The sequence below is a fragment of the Kryptolebias marmoratus genome, linkage group LG4 (assembly GCF_001649575.2).
Source record: "Kryptolebias marmoratus isolate JLee-2015 linkage group LG4, ASM164957v2, whole genome shotgun sequence".
NCBI classification, from domain to species: Eukaryota; Metazoa; Chordata; class Actinopteri; order Cyprinodontiformes; family Rivulidae; genus Kryptolebias; species Kryptolebias marmoratus.
The window spans coordinates 8,689,506-8,700,136 of NC_051433.1; the positions used below are offsets into that span (position 1 = coordinate 8,689,506).

Sequence of the window (10,631 nt, forward strand, 5' to 3'; positions counted from 1 at the left end):
AAAATGCTCAGAGTTTGGAGTAAAGGAGTTCAGGTATTTTGGTGTCTTTTTCATGAGTGATGGTTGTTTAGGCCAAAGGATGGACGGTAAGATTCAGCTGCAAGAAGAGCTGAACAGGAAGGCAAAGCTCTTGATTTACAGGTCCATATTCAAACTTGGGTAATGACCAAAGGAACAAGATCAAGACAAGTGGCTGAAATGGATTTCCTTCAAATGGTCTCCAGGCCCAACCTTAGTTTTGGGGTGAAAAGCTTGGACATGTGGAAGGTGCTAGAGCTACTGCTCCTCTGCTTCAAAAGAAGATGGTGGATTTGGTTCGGGCATCTGATGCCTCTTGGTTGTTTCCCTTTAGGTTTGTTGGACAAGTTTCACTGGGAGGAAAAAAAGGGTAGCATTTTGCTGGAAAAATAAATGGTTGGGTTTCCCTTCTACAATAGATCTTGTGCCTGAAACCTGATCTTAGGAAAAGGAATACATTTTTATTTGTAGCAGAAAATAAATCTTTCAACTGGACCAGGAAAGGGTGCAATCCTTTGTTAATTATAAACCAATGTAAGAAATTTAAAGTTTAAAAAAGGTACACCTACTTTTAGGCCAACACACTTTAAATAGAACCCTTAGACTGGGCTACTACTTTGCAAGTCTTTTCTTTCACAAACACAAAAGGCTAACATTTTAGTCTACTTTCTGTTTATAGTAACAATTCATATACTGAAGCTGACACAAGTGCAACTACAAGAAAAATGGCACCCAGTTTGATGCATATACTTAGGCTTTATAAATGCTTGGAACACAACAAATAACTTGTGCAATTTATCCAGCAAAGCATTTTGGTATTAATTACATTAGGTTCATTAGGTTGCAGAGTGCGGTTAAGGAACATGAAAGGTCTGCAGGTGCAGCATCAGCGGCTAATCAATCGCCATTATCCTGCTCACGACAAAGGTCTCGACCCAAGGGAAATGTTAGATGTTGCTATTACTTCTTGTTAGATTTGGCAGGATGCCTTAAAGATAAAAAAAGCTACATTTAATGACTGCTGAGAGGAGATCCAAAAGTCTTTAAGTAATGGCTACTCACAAAAAAAGTGACTCATTTTGAAAACTACTGAAATTGTTCAGCACAGCAGCTGCGCTTCAGTTCCTGCAGTTTTCTTGTTGAATAACAAAAACAGTTTAGGACACAGAGTACTCTGTGAGCCTCAGTGGAAACGTACAGTGTCCTGAACAGATGTGATTATGAGGATTAGGACAGACTACATCTCTGCTCCCAACTCTCCCTTCGCCTCTGACCCTGCCATTTATTCAGTGGGAGGGAGGCAGAGAGAAGAGACGGGTAACAGGTCTTGTTGTACTGTACAAACTGTACATCAACTAACAAACAGCTCTTTCAGTAAATCTGCACAGAGACATCTTACAGAGACACAGTCAGACCTTAACGGCCATTTTCTTTCTTCTTAGGTGCTTTTCTTTGCAAGGATTCTTTTTTGGAAGAATAATAAAGATGATTAGGACCATGATTCAGCATGCAAGGAAGCATCCAGGGGTAGGTCGCATTATATTTATACAAGTAATAAGGATTTATTTCCATGACTATTTAGAACATAATGGTCCTCCAGTGTTACTTTTTCTTGGGTATATTTTAGTTTAGTTAGGAACTTTCAAAATTAGAAGCATTTTATAGTCAAGTCAACTGATAAAACATTAAAAATATGCAATATAATCTGTATGAATGTAAAAATGTCTTTAAGGTTAAAAACAGGAACCTGAACATGATTTCGAAACCAATTTTTAAAAGAAACAAAAGTTTTAAAAAGATACAAGAAAAACTGCTGCATTAGTTCACGGTTTTAAAACAATTCTGTAACAAAAATTTGATTAACAAAATGGAAGAGAAAAAAAAAAAATTCTAAACTAGATCACAGCAAAAAGTGAACAATTCTGCTGAAGGTTTTAAAGTTAAAAAGTGGAACTTTGAGCACGACTTAAAACACATTTGAAACAAACACGGTGACTTCTCTGATTTTTTTTTTGCCACATTAATTTGCTTTTGAATCATATTATATAAAGAAAAAGACAAGCTCTCTGTGCTTGTTTTTCAGCCCTTCTGTTGCCTCAGAGCTGTACTCAGGGTGACCCAAATTCATGGACTGACAGGGTTGGCTTGGCAGTGCACCAGAAAAGTAATAAGGGCAGCATCAGTATCGAACCCCTGCGAGTATAAAACACTTCCTATATCGGTCAGGCTGAATGGTGAAAGGTGAACCGCTTGGCTTGTGTCACACAGTATGAAGACATCATCGCTACGGAGAGGACAGTTTTCAACAGACAGGAATTTCTTCATATTTTTTTGCTTCGTGCGTTTCCTCCGTGTGTATGTGTCAGATCAAAGCTGACCTGCTTCTGTGTCTGTTTGTGTGTTGTTGTTTGTGTTTACTCCAGTGATGACAAGAGGCGATGCCTCTGCAGCAGTCAGTGTTCGGTGGATACGCTCCCTGAACCAATTTCCAAGGTTATAAGAAGTTTAAAAAGAAGCTGCACAGAATATACTGTAGATAGGGCTGATACGGTCAAGGACATTTAATTGACAATTATCAAACAAACGAATATCAATTACATGTTGCTTTTTAAAACTGAAGTGTCTTTAAAATTCTATTGGGGGGGGAAAGATTAAACTATAGTAGAAATAAAGAAAAACAATGTCATTACATCAGCAACAGTCAAACCACAAACAGAGGGAAATAAATCAGGATATTAACAAATTTGTTTTTTTCCCCCTGATAGTTTTATCCTGATGTTTTTAATTTGGTTGGGATAATTAAATTAAAAAAAGGACAGAAATGCATATCACCCACCACCTTTCATACCAGAGTTTTAATCTGAGATAATATTTTCTTTTATTAGAACGTTATGTGAAATCTTAGGTGACGTTGTGAACTCTCATGTTCAGAGTATGTGTTGTGAATGCCTTTCAGTAACTGCGTTAAATTTTAACTCAATATCTGTAAAATTGACTGAATTTGACACTTTTTGTGTTTCTGAAACTCTGTTGGCTGTGGCAGCCATCTTGAATCAAGTTGACTCCAAACATTAATCAGTTGTAGATGAACATCCAACGACTTACTTTGAGTTTCATTAAAATCTAGCTTGTTGTTCATGAAATATTTTGCTAACAAAGACAGTCGATTCCAGTAGTTAGTAACACAATATTAAAACAAAAACAAATCCCTCCATGTTTCTGCCTACTTTGATTAAACTCATAAGTCAGTAAAAGGCTTGTGTAGAACTTGGTGAGGAGCTGTTACCCAAACTTATTTCTTTGAATCAGGTGTGGTGGAACCACACACACACACACCTTGCCACAATGATCAGTATAACCACACATCTATGGTTGCATCCACAAATGTGAACACAAAAGGACAACATCCGCTGTGCACAGAAATATCAAAGCTGATGTCAGCTGGACAGTGAGATATTGGACATGGATTGTGAGGTCAGATCAGTCCACACTTCAGCTTGGATCTGTGAAAAATGAGCATCATGTTTTACACTCATGAGGCTCTTCAGGGAAAGTTGCAAAAGCATCAGTTCCCCTCCATGGACTTGAATATGTGCAAAGATGACATTGATCAGAATTTTGGGGGGGACAGATGCTACAAACACAGCCACACCTAAAGTCTATGACTGTTTTAGCAGGATAATGTCAGACCTCGTTCAGCACTGTTGCATGGACTGTAGTGGTCTTTCAATTGAATCTTCCATTCAGTTGGAATGCATAAAGATTCATTTTGCAATTTTATCCTCGTCTCCAAAATGAATTCAAACCCAAATAAAAAAAAAGGGCTTTAATTCAATTATTATTATTTTTTATAATTCAGGGATGTTGATTAATTAAACTCCAGATGCGTGCATTTTAAAAAAAAATAAAAGCTCAAACAAATAAACAACCAAGAGATTAAAGCCTTTATTTATTTTTCCTCAAGCATTTCTGGAAATAGGGTGTGGAGATGTACAGTCCTGAGAGGGTTCTGCGTGTGTAGTTGAGGGAAAGAGGATTTAGTTACAGCAACTCAATGTGGTGGATCTCAAAACTTTTATCAGCAGACAGTCTTCTAATCAGCAACAAGGCGAGTGTAACGCATTTAGCAGAGGACAGATGTCTAGATACAGCTGAGTAGAGACATCCTTCAGTTCAACCTGATCAAACTGTCAGCTTGCTGCAGCTCGACTAGATCTGTGTGAGCTGAGAACAGCTGTTCACCAGCAGTGTGACTGTCTAAAACACAGTATCACACAGTAAAAATACACAGGGAGTATGTGGACGTGCAGCATCAACAAATAGGAGCAGTGCGGTTTTAAGTTTCTCCCACCAAAGCACAGCTGTTTAAGATGGCATATCACACTATCCCCATGTCTCCTAAACTGTTCCTTTTTTTTTAAAATTCCTGTCATTGTCAAATCTCAAAACATCAAGTTAAGGACCCCCCCCCCCACCACACACACACGTATGTGTTGACTGTAAAAAAAATAAAAAAAATGGAGAAACAGGCTTATATTGAATACATGTACTGTTTCTGTCTGACAGGTACAGTGTTATATAAAGAGGTTAACTTGACACACACACACACACAGAGGCTCTCGGTGTCCTTGCCCTCTCAAACCAAGCTGACAGTGAGCAGCCTCACACATGGCCTAGACCTCAGGCATATGCAGCAGGGCAGAGAGGAGAAACAAGAATAATAACCATCTGTGTATGTGTGTGTGTGTTTGTGTGTGTGTTTTCCACACAGATATACTTTCATGGTACATATCACAGCCAACTACTTGATGGAATATGTTTTTTTCTCCCCCTTAAGATCATAACTTTGTGGTTTGAGACTAAACCATTGCTCTTCTTCTGTCCTCAGCTGATCCCTCAGTTTTTCTTTATTACTTTGGGCACCACAGGGGCTGCGCTCTACCTGATCCGACTGGCAAGAGGGCCTCATGTCATGTAAGTCTGTCTGCCGGTTCTCTTTGCTTTTACAAGCATGTTTAAAATGGGCACATAAAGTGTTCGTTGGCATTACCTGTCCCAAACATTGGCAACTAAAGATGGCTATTATTAGGATCATTTTAATAACTGATAGTTGATTTGACAAGAAACCAGAGTGATATTCAAATGTGTCATTTTGTTCCTGTAAAAAGTGCTCATCACCTCTCTTGAAATCCTTCTAGATTTGATTTGAATTTATTAACAAATTCAGATTTAATGAAAAGTCATCTCCTGTTTTACTGCCATCCATAATCTAGTCATTTTGATTTGTGAACCTCAGCCATTCCTCAAACAGGTACAGTACTCCTGCTGAAGTATCCTGTAAATGGTGTTCAGATTTGCCAGTAACACTGTAATTCTTGAACTGAAACATTTTCCCTCTACAACAGCTGGCTAAGAGCAAAGTTAAACACTTAAAAAAAAAGTAGTAATTTTTGCATTACGAACAGAAAAGCAGCTGGTTGAGGATTTCGGGACAAACAAAGCAACAGCAGCTCTGCAGTCCTGATGCTCAAATATTTAACATTAAATAATCACTAGAGAAAAGTGTGACCAGAAACTTTCTTATAAATGTGAAGTGTGCAGAAAAAAAAAAACATCTGGATAGCTTAGAGTGGCATCTTGTAGCTCTTTGGCCAACATTATAAGTGATAATATGAGGGGGGTAGTAATTTTCTGTTTTGATATTGTGAGCAACACCAGAAGAAACATTAAGCAGAGAAAGAATAGAGTCCATCAGTATTAGAAAATAATTAAAGAAAATTATTTTCATTCATTTAAAGAAAGATTCACTGCTTTGCAAAACAATGACCCAAAGCTGAGCTCCTATCCTGAGCTACAAAGTTTATGTCTCCCCCTTTTGGCTGCAAGAGAAATTGCACAAACACTGTTCATGCTTGGATACAGTGAAAAAGATCACATCTGTTCAGTCACTGTAAAAATACTATCCTTCCTTTGAATTCAAATCGAGGAATTTTTACTCCACCTATCTGGACTTTTCTTGAACCTTTCCTGTGTTTTCATGCTTCACCACTCGAGTATTTTCTTCTCCGTCCCTTGATGATTCAGCTTTGGTAAATCCTGAAGGTTCTTGGTGTGTCATTGTAAAAGATATTACTCCAGATGCTGGATTCAAATGGTATAAATATGTCAAGATTTATCTGGCACCAGACTATATAGGAAGTAGAAAAAAAAAACTAAAAACATTTCAGCTGCTTGGATTTGTGAGCAGTGCTAAAAAAGGTGGGTTAAAACTCTAATCAGAGTCAACTAACTGCGGCAGTGGTTGCATTTTTCCCAGTTCTTACTTTAAAAACCAACTTTAGTTTGTTTAGTGGTGCCAAACAAACTATAAATGCATTTAATACAAGCCGTAAGTTAAACAGCTGTTGAATTCCTTTATATAAAACTACATGATATACTCCAATTGTGGTGTTTTTCTGTCCCCCCCAAAGTCCGTAAAATATTGTTAGTTTAAAAGTGAGACCCACATTAGGCTAAAAGAGTAACTATGATGAGGCTAACAAACAAAGTAAATATGCTTGTATTTGCAAATAGGTGTACTTTTAAGTGTTAGACAAGAGGAACGACAACAAATAACAAAGGGCTAGGTAAAAGAAAAAAACTTTAAAATTTACACATTTTAGAACGGCACCAACCAGCCTGAACTCTGTGACCACACGTACAGTAAATGTGGATGGATTATGTCCCATTTCAGGCCTGTTTTTCTGAGGGTCAGCCATAAAGCCTGACCTCATCACCAGCTGCTGATGAGTGCCATGGTCTGTGGCTGCTTCCCTCTCAGGCTGCTGAGTGTTTGTTGTAATGGACACAGGAGGAGGAGGACAGACGCACTCCTTCTGCTATCTCTGTCTTTTTGTTTGTGCTTTGGCAACATAATGTGCTGCCGGAGGGGGAAGTGAAGGGATGGACAGTCGCAGTGGAGAGCTGTGAAATCCAGACTTTGGTTAATGAACAGGGGAGAACTGCCAATTCACTGGGCTGAGTTCATCTCATAATCACTCCCCCCCTTCCCTCTCCATCCAACATGTGTGTAAGAGTCTCATTTTGTGTGTCCGTCCTTCTGCTACTTTTCATAGTTCCATCATCTGTTATTTTTTCAGTCTGCACTCAATCGTAATGCCGCTCTTTGCCTCCCACTTTCTTTTAAGCATATTTATTTTCTTCTTTTCACACTGTCCAACACGCTGTGAATCTTTTCACATTTGCAGCCTCTGGGACAAAAAGAACAACCCTGAGCCCTGGAACAAGCTTGATCCAACCTATCAATACAAGGTGACAACTCCCATCACACGCTGTACGACTGCCTTCCTGCTCGCACGAACCGCGCTCGCCAGAGAACTAATCCAGACGAGAATGGCATCATTTCTCTCAGAATCCCACACAATCATTATCAGCTTGAAAACTCACCAAAATAGGGAGTTAAACAAATCAGTGCTGGCAAAAAAACCAAAAACTAAAAATCTAACCATTACGACTGCTTCCAGCCTTCTTCAAACAAAGAAACATAGAAGCGGTTTTCAAAAACAATTGGAGACAGATACAAGCTGAAGCTTTTTGCAGTGTAATAAAAGCCAAAGCCCTTGATAAAGTCATGAGCACGTTAACACCACATACTGAATAAAGGAGCCGAAAACAACAATTTGTAAGAATTCTAGGACATGTAAATGTTATACGTTTTTTTTCCAGAGAAATGAGAATGCTCTGAGGTTTTCAAGGCTCGGGTACTTGCCAGTGGAATTGAAGTTGCTGCAGACAAAAGGGCAGGACTCGACATGTTTAATTCTCCATAGCAAGGCAAAGGTCTCGCATCAAAATTCCACTGACGTCCAAACAATCATAATGAGAAGGGGGGAGATATAAGACAGAAGAAAGGGTGAAGCTTTTAATGGCAGATCAATCAAGAAATATACAAAATATACGCAAGGAGAAAAAATAAAATCACTGCCAAAATATATACAAATACCTATGCTTTACATCAGCTGTGATTTATGTAGTCTATAAGATTTAAGGGCACTTTAAAAAAAAATCTAGAGGAGAAACAGAATAAGATGGCAAAAATCATGTTAAATTATGTTTGGAAGAGTGCTTGCTGGAGAAAAAAGGGCAACGTTTTAAGTCTTGCTTCACTTTTTACATGCCCTCTTGAAGACAGCGCTGTTAAATTTAATTTAGGCAAAACAGATTTAAATGTATTCCACCTTCCCTCCACAGTTTGTGGCCGTCAACACGGACTACAAGAGCCTGAAGAAAGAGAGACCCGACTTCTAAAAAAGGTCCTTCAGACGACTCCAGGGGCACAGAGTTTGACCGGACCCCCTCTCCAGCTCTCACCTCCCTGATCCAGAACTCCTCGCCTCACCTTGTGCAAAATAAACAAATATCGTAAAAAAGATCACATGGAGACAGTTTTAGAGGATGATCAGCATTGTACAGTAGATGTTTGTGGGGTAAGATTTTTTGCTGCTTTATTAGACCTTTCTAATTGGGGTAAAAATGTTGACAGTTTTGTTACGAGTTTTCTATTTATGACTGTTAACCCACAAAGCATTGTTACTAAAATATGACACACTCTTCATTCAGCTCGAATTAGCTACTTTTATGTGACATTAAGGAGAGTAAATCTCTTTAGTTCCTGAGCTTTGTGACAGCTCTGCATGTAGCTGCAGGTGCCTTCTGCTTATAATTAAAGGCCTTGCATATCTTGAGGGAATAATCGCCCACCACCTTCCTTGAACGATCATCTCCTGTTGCAAAATGACGGGAGTTATAGCCATTTTTATTCGACCTTGAAAACAAAATTATGCACAATTTCATGCAATATTGAGCTATCTCACTTGATCTGTGCTTAGAGTGTGTGTTGTAAACGACTGTCAGCTACTACCACAGACTTTAGCTCAATATTTGTGAAATTCACTGAGGTATAGCCATTTTGTGCTGACTAAGATTGATTAGCTGAGACAGTCATCTTGATTTGGGTTGTCAACAAAAGGTAATCAGTTGTAGCTGTACACCCAATGAATCCTTTTTTTTAAAAAAGGTTTAAAGCATTTGTTCAGTGATTCACGAGATATTTTGCTAATGTTACAGAAAAATAAACACGCACATAAAACTCACTCTTCCTTCACCTTCAGTAGCAGGTGATAAAAAGATGCCTTTATGAGGACATCTGAACTTTGTTTACATAAAGTAGCTGCAACGTTTTCTAAAAAAGGCAAAGAATAAAAAAATGTTTCAAAATTTATTGTTTTCAATAATTCTGAGCTTTGTAACGTTTTGAATTAGGGAATTGTAATTACTAAAGGAATCAAATTTTCCCCATCCTCCAAGTTATACTGCAGTATATTTATATATTAACGTAGCTTACAGAGAGATAACATCACATCATGTTTTATAGTCCATTTTGTTTCATTGTTTTCTGCAGTGAAGCTTGTGGCTAAAATGACGAGCGAGTGCAAAAACAGGCAAAAATAATTGCTATGAGTAGAAAAGTATTAATTTTGCTGTGTTTGAAGACTAAAAGCATTTAAATCGTATGTGATTTAAGTCAGTTTTATTAAACAACCCATTATATTAGAGGTCAGCTGATCATGGTTTTTCCTCTCACCAACATCAATCTTTAGAAATCTGAGCAGTCAGTAACTGATGTATGAAGCTGATGTTTTTGAAATTCCATGTCTTTGACCAATAAATGTAACAGTTCAGTGTTAGTACATTATTATACCAGAGTTTGAAAAATAATAAAAACCTCAGTTTGAGTCAATGCAACATTTGTGTCTGCTTGGTATGCTCAGATGTGGCCGGTGGGATCAATTTAAAAAGAGCAATAAAAAAAGAGCTGACTAATAAGTTAACCTCTACTTTATACACATTTGGTTCTCTGAAACTATCTGCCCTCATGTACTTCAATCAAATTCCTAATAAAATCTACACATTTTCTCTTTCAACATAACAGTGACTGAAGCTCGACTTGTACCAACATAATTTATAATAGCAACAGAGAAAAATGTTTTCCACTTTTATTTTAACCCATATTTATTCTGACAACACGCGAGTTCACAAAACCAAATAACAAGTAATTCAAGAAAGCTGTGAATTTGCATCTCACTTGATTAGTTTTGAGGAGAAAACTACATATGATTTCAATTATATTCATCGTGAGTTTTGTGATTACTTACAAAAAAAGAACGATATAATAACTTAGATAATCTGAGCTGCCAGTGATCAGCAACAAAAATATATGTCCCCATTTCTCCATTTGTATTTTAATAAACATTCTAACACACTGAAATGACGAGAAAGAAATGAAACAAATAAATTGGACACATTTTGTTTGAAGAGAAAAAAAGTTCAATAGCTAATATTTCTAGGTACTAATCTTACGTCTAATGATTGTGTAAAATTAAATTAACTGAGAGCAAATAGCTAAAATGTTACATTTATCCCAAACCAAGTATAAAACTGAATAACATTGCTACACTTTCAGGTTTTGAATTGTTTAAAAAAAAAAAAAAAGCTTTGAACATAATTCCCTCAAAAGACGGGTTTAATTAACCATACTTCCTATTTAAACTGAA

The 10,631-nt window shown here is 37.4% G+C and overlaps 1 protein-coding gene across 1 annotated transcript; it reads left to right on the top strand.

The window, feature by feature from the left end:
* The first annotated feature begins 1,327 nt into the window (after nucleotides 1–1,327).
* Nucleotides 1,328–9,003, top strand: LOC108231576 (cytochrome c oxidase subunit NDUFA4). The gene is made up of 4 exons (XM_017408664.3): nucleotides 1,328–1,545; nucleotides 4,907–4,992; nucleotides 7,266–7,329; nucleotides 8,269–9,003. The coding sequence occupies exons 1-4, from the start codon at nucleotides 1,504–1,506 to the stop codon at nucleotides 8,323–8,325; spliced, it is 249 nt and encodes an 82-aa protein (XP_017264153.1). The 5' UTR covers nucleotides 1,328–1,503; the 3' UTR covers nucleotides 8,326–9,003.
* The last annotated feature ends 1,628 nt before the right edge of the window (nucleotides 9,004–10,631 follow it).

Excerpts from the sequence above, each read along its gene's own strand:
- LOC108231576 (XM_017408664.3), top strand. The coding sequence starts at position 1,504 with ATGATTAGGACCATGATTCAGCATGCAAGGAAGCATCCAGGG. Across the intron at positions 1,546-4,906 it reads ATGCAAGGAAGCATCCAGGG|CTGATCCCTCAGTTTTTCTT; the intron begins GTAGGTCGCATT and ends TTCTGTCCTCAG. Across the intron at positions 4,993-7,265 it reads GCAAGAGGGCCTCATGTCAT|CCTCTGGGACAAAAAGAACA; the intron begins GTAAGTCTGTCT and ends TCACATTTGCAG.